The sequence below is a fragment of the Chelon labrosus genome (assembly GCF_963514085.1).
Source record: "Chelon labrosus genome assembly, chromosome: 18".
Lineage (NCBI taxonomy): Eukaryota > Metazoa > Chordata > Actinopteri > Mugiliformes > Mugilidae > Chelon > Chelon labrosus.
Genome location: NC_140351.1, coordinates 25,202,848 through 25,218,733, shown reverse-complemented (window position 1 = coordinate 25,218,733; position 15,886 = coordinate 25,202,848). Strand labels below are relative to the sequence as shown.

Genomic DNA, 15,886 nt, shown 5'->3' with positions numbered 1-15,886 from the left:
CCAGGACAAAATGTTCACTTGCTGCATTTTTCCAGAATAATTACTGAACAGCAGTGTGGCTCTTGGAAATATTCTTAAGATTAAATCTTCCAGGTTACTAAAAGGAAAATAGAGGATATTTTAATCTATGATAATCTTGTAACTCCCTTTTTTGACTTGGAGACCTATGAGTATGACTCATTGAGTAACCTGTATTAATAGATGAATAAGTAAGCATTTACTATAATAAAACAATTAGTGTGACATTTTTGTAGCAAAAATGCACACTGGTCATCTGGACACACAGCTGAACTCACCGACGATGGAAAGGATGACGACCACGAAGTCAAAGATGTTCCAGCCCACTGTGAAAAAGTAGCAGCGAAGCGCCATGATCTTGATGAGGCACTCGATAGTGAAGACGATGATGAAGGCCACGTTGACGTTGTACAGGATGTGCTCCATCTGGGGCGACTGCTCGTCTGTTTCCACCATCATGGTGATCATGTTGAAGAGGATCAGCACCATGATGATGATGTCAAACGCCTGCTTCCCCACCAGGTCAAAGAAGAAGCCCTGCAGAGGGTTCTGGAAACAAACGTCTTCAGTCAGTTCATGGTCTCATTGCCATCAACTTTCATTTTATCTGTGTACAGACAATTATATACAACTAGGACTATTACAAATCTATGCACACAGGCAAACCTTTTTTTTTTCAGACTTCAGTCAAAGACCTGTTATCTTAATACATTCAGTGTAATATAAAATAGCAATATTAAAATTAAAATGTAAAAATCCATTAGGCTGTTAGTCCACATCTGGATAAATAAAATGAGGCCACATAACAAACATTTCAAAGAAAAGTAGGACTTTAAATGAAGTAAATCACTGACATAGAGAGGAGTAAGGTTAGTTAAAGTTTTAAAAAGAAAAAGAAAGATACAGACTCAGAAAGAATCTAGATGTCTAAATGAGCCTGAGCTAAAGAAAAGCTCTGACGTCCAGCTGTGGTAAAAGCTCAAAACTGTCCTCTGCATTTATTGTGAAAATCTACAGGAAGTGATGGGCAGGAGGCAAACAGCAAAGTAGAGGTGACTGAATGAATTATTATTGAGCATGAACAATGACAGGATTAAAGGAGTTTTTAATCACCTCAGATTGGCCAAAAAAATAATATGTTGTGTCAATAATCTTTGCAGACTTCAAAACTTTCCATTGAAAGTTTTGGCCACTCAAAGCCTCCATACATGCAACGCGTACTCTGGAATCTTTTATCTGACAGTTTAAGTCTTTTAAGCAAAAATGGACTGAAGACCTGATGTGTGTGTCTCTGAATTGGTAAATATATATTATATAGGTTGTAATAGTCATGTAATTGTGTTACTGAAAACTCAGGACAACAAAAGGCAATAATTACCTGGTGAGCCTCAGCAACATTACAATGAATAATACAAAAACTACAAAAAGAAAAGGCGTTCTTGTAGAAAAGTCCATGAAAGCAGACGTTTTGGAAATGGCTGCCAAAAGCCTGCTACTAACTGCATTACATGGATAATTCCACCAGGGGGCATTTTTCAGGTAAATATTGATTATGTGGGTGGAATGTAGGAGCTTGTGTATAAACCCTCACATCGTGTTAAAATCTGTACTTTAATGGAAGGTCATCTTCACTAGCTTCAGACTTAAACCAGGATGCTGTGTGTTTTATTATGCTGTGTGTTGCTACCAGAGGTCTGGGGATGGGCTTCTGGGGTTTCTTGGAGCCCAGCTTCTTCATGGCATTGTAGTACTTCTTCTGCTCTTCTGTCATAAAGATGTCCTGTCCTCCTAAGTAAACAAGCACAACAACAACTGTTATTATTACTGAAATTGAAACCCCACATCTATTAGCTGATTTTAATCATGGTCAATCAAGTTCTAAGAAGCTTTATGTTTTTTTTTTTTGTTTTATGTTTGCAGAGTAACTCAACAAACTAGCAAAATGCAACTAGCGTTTTAGAGTGTAATTACAGAACAGTGGTGGGCCGTCATGACCAGCAAAGCCTTCTTTATCAAAATCACTGATTTTGATATCGTCACCCTGTTAAAATAATCGCCTAACTCTTTCAAGTTTTTCAGGAAACACAAAAAACTTCACCAAAAGTGTCACACACTTGACATAGGCCATTATCTTAAAGGGGTAAAATCACATGATCTGATCAACTGAGGATGTAGGCAATTTTACCGTAGGTGGCCGGCGTCATGAGGAGATGATTTAGGCAAAAAAAACAATTTTGACAAAAAATTCCGATTATTTTAACAGTGTGATGATATTTTCCTATTAATTATTCCCAATAGCCTATTCTTTATGGCTTCTCTGTCTCTCTGTTGCGGTATTTCTGGCAGTTTAACTTTGCATTAGAGCTTTTATCCTATCATATCATTATCCTATCATATCATATTTCAGCCATCATGTGTTGCTGGAGTCAAAGAATTCTTTTTTGCATCCTCTGATTGGAGGGTCAAGGAGCTGCTCCATTAAGTCAAGCTAGCGGTTCATGTTCATCTGTTGCGAGCTGCACAACTAAATCCTCCCTATTAATGTTTTGATAGCCATTTTTTGAAGGAGCTAGCTAGTCTGAAAGGGTGCTTCCGCCACTTTCAGGAAACACAACTATGAACGCTACCCTTGGCTGACAGGCTCAGAGAAGGCTCGATCGACATGATGTTTCTGCCGGATTTGATGTATGTAGCGCTGCAGCGCAGCTGTGGCTGCAGTGAGTGAGAGGAGACTTTTTGAATTGTGAAGTGAGTTTCTTGCTTTCATCTTGCTATATGAGATATTTATCCACGAAGCAATGTCAGGTTTTATTGCGTATCCTTATGATGCTGATGGTTTTCATAGCAGTGGCGTCATAACGGTCATATTAAGAGGAAGTTTGAACAAGGTTGGGGGCCATTGAAGGCCTAGTTGGAAAATGAACCACCACTGTTACAGAATGATGCTGACACACCAGCGTACAAGTAGAAATGTTTCTACCAGCATAGCCCTCTAAGATGTAGGTTCTGCGAAGATGATGATGTTCACCTCCACAACACAAACCACAACAGTGTCGTTATTACAAAATGATGCCAACACACCAGCGTACAAGTTGAAATGTCTTGATGTAGGCTCTGCATAGATCCATTGAGAGAATATAAAGCAAGATTAACTTGAATATGTACTTCTCAAAGCCAGATTTATATTTTTACTCTGGCTCATCGCCTCAGCCTGACGTCACAGCGACGCAGGCACAACAATTGTAACTGGTCTGATATACATTTCCTCGTACTTCATCCTTCTGCATCCTTGAAACCATCCACTCAGATATCTTCTCTCGGCAGTAAAAGTCACTGCTGATCTTCAACTACTTTTTTGTTCCAACATGAGATGCTTAGTTTGAAGTTCACATCATTCACTCAACTCAGCCACCTAGAGTTTTAGCTGTGTAGTTACAGGACGAAGCAGACACACTAGTCCGCTATGGCTTAACCTCTTAGGAGTATAAACCAATCTTAATCAAACAGCTGTTAACAACCACTCAGACATGTGAATCATCTTATCTTTCTCTTCTGCTGGTTGAAGTTATCAATGATGACACCAATGAACAGGTTGAGGGTGAAGAAGGAGCCGAAGATGATGAAGATGACGAAGTACAGGTACATGTACAGGTTGATCTCTTTGATCGGCTGCTCCTCGACCTGTAAGGAACACACAGATCATTCAGAAAACACTAATATGCATATGTCTTCACATCACAGGTCTCATCCACAAACTAGATTTATGTCAAGTGTTTTGATTTTTAACTGAACTTATTTTCAAGTAACTGACAGCTACTGACAGTAACAGTTTTGATCTCACTGGGTGCAGATTGAAATTTTCTGTTGTGAACTTACAGCTCTGGAGTCCACTGCTGCATACATGATGTCCATCCAGCCTTTAAATGTCGCCTTAAAAAAACGAAAACACAAAACATCAGTGTTAATGTCAGTCTGATCCTGACTTCTCTTTACGCCAACTTGATTTGGGGATGTCGAGGCGATGGAATGTCAACGTTTGTAAAGTAACTTTCGAGAACTATTTCAAAAAATTATTCATTTTAACCTCCTTCTAATTATTTGTTATTGACACTATGTAAATCAAACTGAATTGAAGGATGAGGCCATGAGGGAGTGGACAGCTGAAAACTATCCTTTAATTTACAATCCACTCCAAATGTTGAACCTGCTGCAGGGATTTACTACGATACAGCTACATGAGGACACAAGGTTCCACCCTGATGCTACTGGTGATAATCTCTGCATGATAGTCAATATTTCAGTTCATTCAAAATGGGGAAAGATCAGAGATCTGTGCCGGCCAGTGAAGGCCTCTGTTTATGGGCTTGTAAAACGTGGTATAAAACTGGAAGAAAAACAGATCTGAGATTTTCCTTGTCTGGAAGTGAGAAACCAAATGTTTCCACTTAAGTATTTTCCACTTTTCCAATCAAACATAATGTACTGCAATTAAGCTGACTGCTTTCATGAAAATTATGCTCATATACAGCAATCGGTCATAATATGTTAGCAGCAGTCCTACAGTTTGAGAGGTGGGGCCTTCATGGTTCTGACTTGTTTGTCCAGAACATCCAACAGATCCTCCTCCTCCTCCTCCAACTCCTCTTCCTGCTCCTCCTCCTCCTCTTATTCCTCAACCACATATTCCTCCTCCTCTTCATGGCCCTGTTTCTGGTTATTTTCCTTACTTGACTTTTGGTGATAATAGCCACTGCAGACCAGGAACACCCCACAAGAGCTGCAGTTCTGGAGATTCTCTAACCCATTCGTCTTACCACAGTATGGTCTTTGTCAAAATTTCTGAAATCCTTCCGGAACATCTCCATTTTTCTTGCTACTAACATCAACTGTGAGGACAAAATGTTCATTTGCTGTCAGACATAGCCCACTTACTGACAGGTGCTATGATAACCAGATAATCATAATGTTATGGCTGATCAAAATTAGCATAAATCTCTCTTGTGATTTATAATGAAGGTGTATAGAGCAGAATAATTATATTTTTGATTTTCGAGTTCAGTGAAATAAAACTGATCTTATTTCTAGTCATGAGGACTGGGGTTTCAGCTGCTTTAAGCTGCATGGATCATACTGCTTCTGACATGTTTCCATGTATCTGTTTCTACGTTTGTCATGTCTTTTTTAAACGCTTTTTTTACCATGACCTGGATAACTGACAACCAGTTATTCTGCATCGAAGTTACCACCACAAAGCTCTGCACGTTTCTTCCACTCGAGTGGAGAACTCAACTAAAAGGCTCTTGATACCTCCCATTTTAGCAGAAAATAAGAGTCAGAGCCGCTGCTTTTTTTTTCCTCAATGAAAAAAAAAAGTCCTTTTTTTGGGCTTCCTTCTTCAATGGGGAGGCAAGAAAAATAAGAAAGAAAAGAGAGTACTTTGGTCTGAGTGAGTGCCTGCCGTCCGTCACTAAGACCTGAAATCAGCTTGTTGCCACAGGTTACCTTCTATTATTATTATGGCCTGTCAGTACTGAGGAAGGGGGGACCTGTAAAATATCAGCCTATAGAAGCCACTAGTAAAATAACTCTTCTAATGTTCAGTTGATATTGACATATTGCGTCAGAAAGGTGGTAACTGAAAAGAATGATCATTTTGGAGGATGTAGTTTATGGTGCTGTGAAACTGGACTGAATCAAACTTGATTCTGTTACTTAGTCTATCCCACTATCCCAAAATATTGACATTGTAGTCACCCTAAGAGCCTCCAAAATGAAATACTAATACTAATAGTAGCTCTTTCTAGCAGACTCCCAGCTTATAGTAGGTTTTCGTCACTTTATCTATTAGTTGATATTAGCTTATACTTTACCCTGGCTTGTTGATAAGAACAAATACATGAATTTCAGCGGAAGTAAAATTTGCAAATTAATTTTGGGATTGACCGCTGTAGCAGCAAACTGATAATACACTTCCAGATTCTCTCTCTGTCATTTTTGCATCTCTCCAGATGCTAATGGAAGGAAAGAAAGAAAGAAAGAAAGAAAGAAAGAAAGAAAGAAAGGTTGCCCCCCCAAATGTTGCCATGCCAACCAGCCAAACACAGAGATGTGCTGAGCGACTCGTTGCCAAGGCGACTGTCAACTCTCAAGTTGAGGTTGAAGAAATCATCCCTCTTTTTTCTCTTATTCCTCCTCCTCTATTCCTTCTCCTTTTTCTTTGTATGTTCTTCTCCTCTCCCTCTTATGTCACCTTTCCTCAGGTTCCTCACACCCTATTTTCTCTCTCTCTCTATCTTTCTCTCCCTCTCTCTCTCCACGCCTCCTTCTTTTATTTCCATTTGCTGTTTCATTTTCTTACTCCACATGTACTTTTTCTCTCTCCCTCCGTCTCTCCATTTCCCTCCCACTTGGCTGGAGTCGTTCTAAAAATAAAAGCCTCTCAGACGCTGATTGATTGGAGGCTCTCAGGACTCCCAAGGTGGGCGACAGAAAGCGAGAAGGAAAAGAGTGAAGTAAGGGGAGACAGAGGTGGGGAAAATGGAGGGAGGAGGAGGGAGGCGGGGGCTTGTAAGGGAGGTGATGGGTAGATGGAAATGAGGAGTAGAATAGCTGGAGAGTGTGTAACTGGCTTTGTTAATGTTTGAGAGACAAAGAAAGAAATGGATAAGGACATGAAAAAGAGAGAGGGAAGGAAATAACTCATGAAAAGAAGAGAAAAAACTCATTCAGTAAATCACAAAAAGGAATAAGAAAAGAAATAATCATCAACTTCACCTACTACAGCACGTCTATGTCTAATCTAGTTGAAACCCAAAAGATGATGTGTAGACAACATGTTTGCTGTTAAAAAGAAAGTCACAGAAAGAAGAGAAACGTTCAAATGTGACCAACTGTGACTTTAGCTGAACAGCGTCATCTGTGGCCACAAGTAGCAGTTCCGGGGCGACATTAAAAGCATTGGCTAGGTTTATATGGATCAACACTTCTATAACACGATCAGTGATTGTGATCAGAGATGAACTGTTTCCATGGAGAATAAATCAAATGATGTGATCTGATATGTGTACATCAAAACATCAATCACTATAGAACTTTACTGACAAAGAGGGTCGCTTGCTGTGGATCATCATATCTGCTGGAAATAGAACAGAGGAAGAACCAAAAGGAGTAAAAGGAGGAGGAAGAGAAGGAGAAGGACGAGGAGGAAGAAAAGAAGGAGGAGTATGAGATAGGTGGATGAGGAGATAGAAGGAAATGATAGAAGATAAGGAGGATAAGGACAAAAGAGAAGAAGAAAGAGGAGGAGAAAGAGGAGAAGATAGAAGAAGACAGAATAAGAAGGAAGGGGAGAAAACAGAAGGAGGAAAAGAAGAAGAGGGAGGTGAATGAGGAGGACAAGAAAGAGATAGTAGAACATGAAGGAGGATATAGAAGGAGGTGAAGAACAAGAAGAAGCAAAAGAAGGAGCAGGAGAAGAAGGGGAGAAGGAGAATAAGGCAGAGATAAAAGAAGGAGGAAGAGGTGGCTGGGGAACTAGGAGTCAGGTAGGAGGAGAAGGCAGGAAGAAGGAGGAGATGATAGGAAAAGGAGAAAAAGAGGAAAAAGGAGGAGAAAACAAGGAGAAAAATATGATGAAGGTGGAGGAGGAGGAAATAGAAGTATCAGGAAATAAAGGAGGGGTGAAGGACAAGGAGAAAGAGAAGAAGGGGAAGAAGAAGGAGGAAAATAAGGAGGAAGAGTAGATGAAGATGACCAAGATGTCTCCAAGTCTCCAACATTGCTGTCCACGTGGATTCCAGCTTAGTTCATCTTTGTTTTAACTACTGGTTGTTTTTCTACCTCCATGTTTCTGTCCCTCTGAAACTCCTCACCTGATGTTTACCCCATGTGCCACAAACATGCTCAGAAAGAATGGATTTATTCCAACCAGAGAGAAACCAGCAGATTTAGAGTTCACATGGTTATTCAGAGATGAGATTTATCAGCTCAGTTCGGCATTTAACAGTGCTGAACTGAGCTAACCAGGGAAGATTCAACGCCTTCTGCCAGGTGTGCAAGATTACCAAACAATTCCATCACTGTCTAATAGATTTTAACATTTTTAGTTTCAGCTTCATTAGACAAAAACTGATTCTGTGGTATTATTGTAACTTAGCTAGCCTTAGCTAACATAGGCCGCTGCTCATACCAGACAGAAAGAAGTTAACTTCTCATTTGTACAGGAGGAATTCTTATGCAACGTCTTCTTTAATGGATTAAATTGAATTTGAAAAAAAAAATTACTTAAAGAGAAGAGAGAGGCGGACAGACAATGAAGGAAGGCAGTGGAAAAAATGAAAGCTAACACGACAAACGGAGACAAAGGGAGGGAAAATGAAGGAGGCGGAAAAGTCAACAGTATGAGCGATGAAGAACAGGCGTGGGAGGAAAATTAAGACCACAAATGGACAGAAGGAAAAGAAAAGACCAGATCAAGGGAAAGAAGGAGGGGGAAGTCAGTCCCTCCAGACTGAGAAGGAGGCTTTAGTTGGTTTTGAAGCTGTCGTGCAGAGCTAACGGCTTCATGAAGTTGCTGCGGTGACAGACATTACAAAACATTCGTCATTTTCTCCTGCAGCTTTATTTTGAAATAACAGAGCGGCACTGAGATCTGCTATGCGTTTAAAATGTCTCGCCACAGAGATCCTGGAGGCCAACATCCAGTCGCTCACTCTCTCTGGGTTTCAGTTCAGCTTTTGAAAATAGAAAAGCTGCAAACAAAGCACTGGAGGCGCCGTTAGCCGTTGAATAGCAACTTACAGGTGAAGTATGAAAAGGTCATGGATCACTGTGGAGTTAAACATAAGCTCCTCAGTCTCTTTGACGACTGTGGGAAAAAAGGAGCATTGATTCATAAATTTAAAGTTTAAATTCAGTTTATAAAAACCTATGCTTTTTATGCAGCACACAAAACAAACTCCTCGATTTCTGGACATACTGTATTTAGTTTTATTTCAACCAATAATCAATGAATTTTGACTAAAAACCAACAAATACTCACTCTAGGGTTTTTAGAGGTGGATTAATAAATACAGCAGCTTGACTGATTTATTGATACAGATTTGCCTCCCAGTGCCAAAACGTCTCAAATCAATACCCACAAAACATTCAAGCAGAAATAAGATTGTTTATAGCCAGTTTTGTTTTTTTCAGCTAATTTCTCCATTCATGACTTCATTTCTAGTCAAATTAATGTGATAAAAATACGTCAACACAATCCTTTCAATGACTAACACACTAACGTTCTATAATGAACTGAACCTCCAGTGAACAGATGTTACTTATAGTGTTTTTAAATTCCTCTTCCACAGAAGAGTGGGTATTCTTTAATGTGACCCAGGACTCGTTATGTGTTCACACTACCAGACCACCTCCACATGTGGTCAGAGATCAGATCACTCAAATGAGAGGATTTTATGAATTTTTGAAATAATCTGAAAATCTATTTTTTAAACCCAGGCCTTTGTCTGATCGAATGTATGTTAGAGAAGGTTCTGAGTCACTTAGGTGATCCAAAAAACAACTGAAACAACAACAACTGGATGTTTCAGTTATCCATTTCAGTTGTCAGTTCTAAAAAACTGTTGGGGAGTTGAGGTTTGAATAGGAACATCTGTGGGTGGTGTCCACCTGAAACTCACATGAGTAGAGTCTGCAACACAGTGATTGATGATCTGCCCAAACATCTAGCTAACTGAAACTCTGTTTAAAATAAAAACTGCTTTATGTTTCTAAAGGTTTTTGTTATGAAAAAACAAACAAAAAAAATAAAATAAAACAAGAAGGCACATGGCTGTACAATAAAAATCCACCTCCAATAACACTCACCACTTGTAGCAGAGCCAGGTAGCCTGCACCCACATTGTCGAAGTTGACCTTAACTTTGCCCCAGTAGTACAGTGAGGTATCATTGTGCGCCTCGCACTCCGACTTGTTGTTGATCTCAGAAGCTTCATAGATGTAGCCGGTGCGGTTGAGGCAGCGGCCGAACTTCCCGGCGAACAGGTTGACGCCCATGATGCTGAAGATGAGCCAGAAGATGAGGCAGACCAGCAGCACGTTCATGATGGAGGGAATCGCCCCGATCAGTGCATTCACTACAACCTGCACAAATATACAAACATATACTTGTTACTGTCTAGAAGACAAACAGAGACATTTGGTGTGTTGCTGCTCAGGTTTGACATTCAAGTCAACATCAGTATGTGTCCTCATTGGAAGATCAACGAAGCAGGACCAGCTTCAGAGGTCTGGAGGCCTGGATCACGCTCAAATAGATAATTCAACTCTGGAAACAGCTGAAGATATCTGGCTCTTTGATTAAAAGTCTGAAAAGTATAAATAATGAGGTCCAAACAGCCAATCACAGAGCGTCATACTATTTTTAGATTGGTGGTGATTTAATCCTCTCATTTAAAATAAAGCTCAAACTGCTGTTCTAAATATGTTTGGAGACATTATTTTTGTATTTTTTAATATTTTAAATATTCCCACTGATACAATCCGGCTTGGGGGCCATGACATAGACTGGTGACATGACGACAGAGTTATAAAAATATATTCTTATTCTGTTAACTACATTAAAACACTAACAGATGGGTCTGGGTCAAAACCTTCTCAGCTAGGGTTAGTTAGACTATAAGGCCCATGCAGCAGCCAAGGACACTTTCAGCCAGTTAACGTTTGTTGGCGTTTGACATAAGACAAATGATAAGATCACTCAATGTCCACCTGAGCAACACATCCATGACCACAAACTGGGACACATTTAACATCTGCTCAGTATCACAACAGTCAAATATGGTTGTTTCAACTAGCCACAGCAGCTCTGAGGAAGGCTGGAGATCCTGCGTTTCAGTATTTTGGATTTTAAAATAATCATAGTGCCAGTTCCTATTCTTTGGTGCAAAGGCTGGTTTGGCTAACTCTATGCACCAAAAGACGCTTCGATCTGCTGCTCCAGCCTCCTCGTCTGCACCCACCATGCACTTCTTCCACCCAGAATCCCAAAGCTCCCGCAGAGTGAGCTTTGTGTTTCTGAGTGTGGGGCATTTGTAAATTAACAGAGAAATGAATCTTGAAAGCCAGACAAAGAGCATGCAACAAAAGAAGTCCTGAACTTCAAGTTGAACCAGAGTCAGGGTCCTGAACACCTCACACTGTATGCTTGTCAAAGTATGGAACAACTCAGCTGCCAATCATTTCATCAATATCAATTTTAAGCAAAAACATTTTGTTTTTTGCCTTGACATTTACTTATGACAACAAAATATTTTCAGATTTTAAAGTGGACTAAAATTGATTCCACAATGAAAAAAAAAAGCCTTTACATAAAAAAAATTCAGGAGTATGTTGTCTTTTTTGTATTCAAATAATTTTTTTTTACAGTACAGGAAAAAGATGAAGACTTTGGAATAAAAGGTAGCAGATGTTCAGTGATTTAAAGATGGTGTTTTCAGGACTCTGGCTCTGAGTAATACTGGTGAATGAGACAGAAACGCAAACACACTGATGGTAACTGGAAGACTGACGGACATGCAGCGGTCAAATACTGCCACGCCAAATCTCACATCTTTAACGAGAAATAGGAATAAATGAATTTTAAGACAGACAATCAGTGAACCAAAAAGAGAGCAGAAACTGCTGAAGAGTGAGATGCTGAATATGAAACAACGTAAGAGACGTTAAAGGACGAAACACCGTAAAAACAGAGCCGATGGGTTTCAGTTCTACTCTTGGATGAACCTTCAAATCCTGGGATCTCCCTTACAACTGAAGGCTTCAGATAGTGATTTACAATACACAAATTTGAGGCACTTTGTGCAGATTCTCTAAAAACATTGTCACCTTTAATATATTAAGTACTTTTTTCAGTACTGCTTTAAATCTTGTCTTCATGAAGGTTCTGGTAGTCAACCTCAAGTGACTATCAGAACAGTCATGAAGGAGGATTAGGTTCAAATGCATTCACTAATGTACCTAATGAATTGCCAAGTATGTGTATTTAACTGTTTTCTCTTCTACTAAAGGAATTGGTTTCTTTTTTCTTTGTGCATGTTTCTGCCATGAACTTTTGAAGGTGTATAAAACAAGTATTTGATTTCCTTCTCGGTTTAGAGAAGGTTTGACACGGTGTTAATCTGCTGCCCAGGTGTGTTTGCTTTATTAATACTGACTCTTACCCTCATGCCTTCAAATCTGGAGAGGGCTCTGAGGGGCCGCAGGGCCCGCAGCGTCCGCAGGGACTTGATGGCTGCAAAGTCTGAATAACCCAACGTGTTGGCAACCAAACTGACCAATGAGACCTGGAGGAGAGAGACAGGAAGAAGGAGGGGAAGGACAGAAGAGGACAGGAGACAGGTATTCAGAGACAGGTGGAAAGACAGAAAGAGCAGGAAGAGAAACAGAAGAGAAGCACGAGTGTTAACGTCTATTCTAAAGAACAAAGAGAGAGGAAGGATCCATGAGGAAAGAGAGAAAAAGCTGTGTTAGTTTAATGATCAGATGACTGAAGACTGAAGGAGGAGAGAGGATTAGAGGTTCCTGCAGATTAGTGAGCTGTTGAAACTGCTTCTGCTTTCACTTTAGTTTCTGATGACAACTTCAGCTGTGCCCTGTGAAACAAAACTGTGTTAATGTTCCTGAAGCATTCCTCAGGTGAAGCTGCAGGTAGATGATGAAATAACTGAGTTCAGTTCCTGTTTAATGTCCAGGGAAAAAATGTTTTAGGTGAGTCCTTTGTGATTGATAAAAAGAGTTAATACAACAGACTGTGTGGATTCTGCTTGTAATCTCTCAGAAGATATTTCAAGTCACACAAGGACCCTAAGACTGAAACTCATTCTCAGAAACTTTGATGAAAGGGAGATGAAATCAGACATGTGACCATGTTAAGTGACTCTTAACATGGTTCTGCGGTACAAGCTGTATCCTCAACAGTCTGAGATATTACCTCGAATCAAACCCAGAAACCACATCTCTACAAGCCTCTACCTTGCAGCTAGAACCCCACATAAGGCACTTGATTTCCACCACGCAGCGATAGGTCTCGGGCCAGACGGCCGGTTCAGCTGCTTCTTACCCTGATACCAGCAAAGCGGGACACAGCCCGGAGAGGACGGAATGCCCTGAACGTCCTCAACACTCGCATGGTGGTGATCTGGTCTAGCGAGATGAACTGAGCCAGCTGACCCAATACTGAGATCTACAGAGTGTGTGGGTTAAACAGTTAACACATTCATTCACACAACACAGAAAAACAACAACAATGAAAACACAACCAAAAGTTATTATTAATACCCATTTAATTTCGAAAGGTGGAACTGTTATCCTTTTGCTCAGTGTAAATCTATCTGGAATGAACCTCTACACTTCCTGTATTTATGGCAGGGACTGTATGTTTTTGGACACTGGCAAATTTGTTTTGTTGCGTCATGTAATTAATGCGGTCTTAACGTGCAGAGTCTTTGCTTCAATTATAGGGTGTTCACATCCAACCTGGAGGAAAGGTTTAGAAATTACAACTATTTTTTACACATACTCCTATTCTCAGTGGCTCAAAAGGGATTGAAAGGTCTGGATGTTCACAGAAGACGGTGGTGGATGACCTCAGAATCCTTTTTGTGGTAGAACTTCACAACAGTAGGTCAAGTGAAGAACACTCTACAAGAGGTAGGCATTCACATAAGAAAATATAGAAGGTTCACCACAAGGTGCAAACCATTCATAAACTTCAAGAGCACAAAGACCAGACAGACTTTGACTAAATCTACAATGTTAAAACGGAATGGGAGAGAAAACTATGGATAGGACTTTCATGATCTTTGTTGATGTGACAGAAGACAGAAGCAAATCCCTCAATTAGCTTTCAGAGTGTGCAAAGCTGCCATCACAGTACAAGGTGGCCACTTTGAAGATTTTAAAATATCACCCATATTTGTTCCTTGATAGTTTTCTACAGTGCATAACAGAAATAATAATAATAATAATAAAAACATTAAATTATACTCTTGATTGGTACTACATGTAGACCTAACTGTATTTCAAATTAGAGATTCTTCTTTTTTATTCTTCTTCTTAAAAGTGAAACATTTGACAAATAGTTTTAATAAACAACAACATCAACAATAGAGACAACCGGAATTTGATTGAAAATAAAAACTTGTTTTCTGCGTGGTGACGTTCTTGCTCTGTGGTACAGTAGTTGGTTTTATTGTATTTAATGTTGTAACCGTGACTTTTAATCTGAGACTTTAAAGAAAATGTAATGTAAGGAAAATGACAATTCAGAATTGCTGGGTCAATATTAACACTGATGACCCTCTAATATTACTGTGCTGGATGCAGCTTGTTTTAGTGTGTTTTCTGCCCCCTGGTGACAAAGAAGTGAAATCCTACAGCTTTAAGAGTCTCTTTTATCTTTCCTTTTGTCTCTATTAATACTCTCATATATGCATGGTCAGATCTCTGTGACTGAACACATTCCTCTCTCTCTCTCTCTCTCTCATTCTCTCTTCAGGCCACTAAGTCAAATAAAAACGTCACAACACACCGTGTCATTTATGAGGACGGCCAGGCGGAAAACACCCAGAGAACGACAGAGAGACAGAGAGAGAGTGTGCTGATTTCCGACCGAATGCATGCATATGTATGGTGTGCATCGTAAACTGTGTGTATCACTCTGCCTCAGCATAATCATGCCCAGAAGACTGAGAAGAGTGTGTGTTTTCAAATATATGCGTCTTTGTGTACCTGTGGAGGTTAAAAAGCCACAACTGATTGTTTGGCCGAAGGGTGTTTGGACTTCTCTGTGTTTCTCTTTGTCTCTCCATGTCTCTCCCTGGTATTATTCTTAGAGTGACATTAAAGTTTCAGCAAAACAACTATGAAAATAACACCCAAGGAAAAACATGTTTGATAATTTAGATTCATCCTTTCAGTCAGCCTGTCAACCAGCTTCATGAGATTGTCACAAGACCACAAGTTGTGTTGGAGTACACCAAACCTAAGTAAAGAGAAACAACAGTCCATGGTGGTGACTTAAAGACATGAAGGTCTGTCAGTCAACAATATTTCCAGAAAGTTTCTTCTGTGTCTCTGATGAGGACTGGCCCAGGAGAGGAAGACCAAGAGGACAAGTTCATTAGAAACAGACCAGAGTATGGGCAAGGAATGAACATTAGACCAGAGCAATCACAACCTCCCTGGTTTGCTCTTGAATAGTCTAGCATTTTCAAAGTGCTTTACAGTCACAAAGCGCACAAAAGCACTTAACTTGGGGCAACTGGGGGTTTAGTGTCTTGCTTGAGGACACATTGGCATGTGGTCCATGTACCGTGGATCAAACTGCTAACCTTCTAGTTCTTGAACAACCCACTCAACCTATTGAGCCACAGCCGCCATCACCAGTACTTCAGCAGGGCTGGAGTGCTGCATCGGATGACCTTACCTCCACAATCAGCCACCTTAAACCCAGCTGAGATGATTTGGGACAAGTTGGGCCACAGAGTGAAGGAAAAGCCCTGCAATGATCCGAGCTGCCTGTTCAATTATTTGGTTCCCGGATTTTATTTTGAGACTTTCTCTTCTGTGTTTTGCTAACTTTCTGTTTGACTTTATAAAGATCCTCGGACATTTGTTTTTGTGTGAAACATCGTCAGTTGCTGCCCAACTACTGCTACAATTTACTTTACCATCTGAGGGAGCACAGTCCAAATGATGAGTTCTTGTGACAATGTTTTTTCCAGGGAGCATTGGGAGGTAACTTGCGTGGACATGGAGCAACCAGGTATCTCGGAACACATTTCAAGTACGCTGCTGTTTCTGACAA

General features: G+C 40.1%; 1 protein-coding gene across 1 annotated transcript in view; it reads right to left on the bottom strand.

Annotated features, from left to right (window-relative positions):
* Positions 1-15,886, bottom strand: part of LOC311503439 (sodium channel protein type 3 subunit alpha-like) — a gene marked incomplete at its 5' end in the record, with an annotated part of 157,899 nt that overhangs the window by 4,325 nt on the left and 137,688 nt on the right. Inside the window, 6 exons of the mRNA XM_084566154.1 lie at positions 297-567; positions 1,706-1,806; positions 3,558-3,699; positions 3,895-3,948; positions 9,886-10,161; positions 12,240-12,362. Coding sequence (XP_084422280.1) covers positions 297-567; positions 1,706-1,806; positions 3,558-3,699; positions 3,895-3,948; positions 9,886-10,161; positions 12,240-12,362 — 967 coding nt within the window. The remainder of the gene's footprint in view (positions 1-296; positions 568-1,705; positions 1,807-3,557; positions 3,700-3,894; positions 3,949-9,885; positions 10,162-12,239; positions 12,363-15,886) is intronic.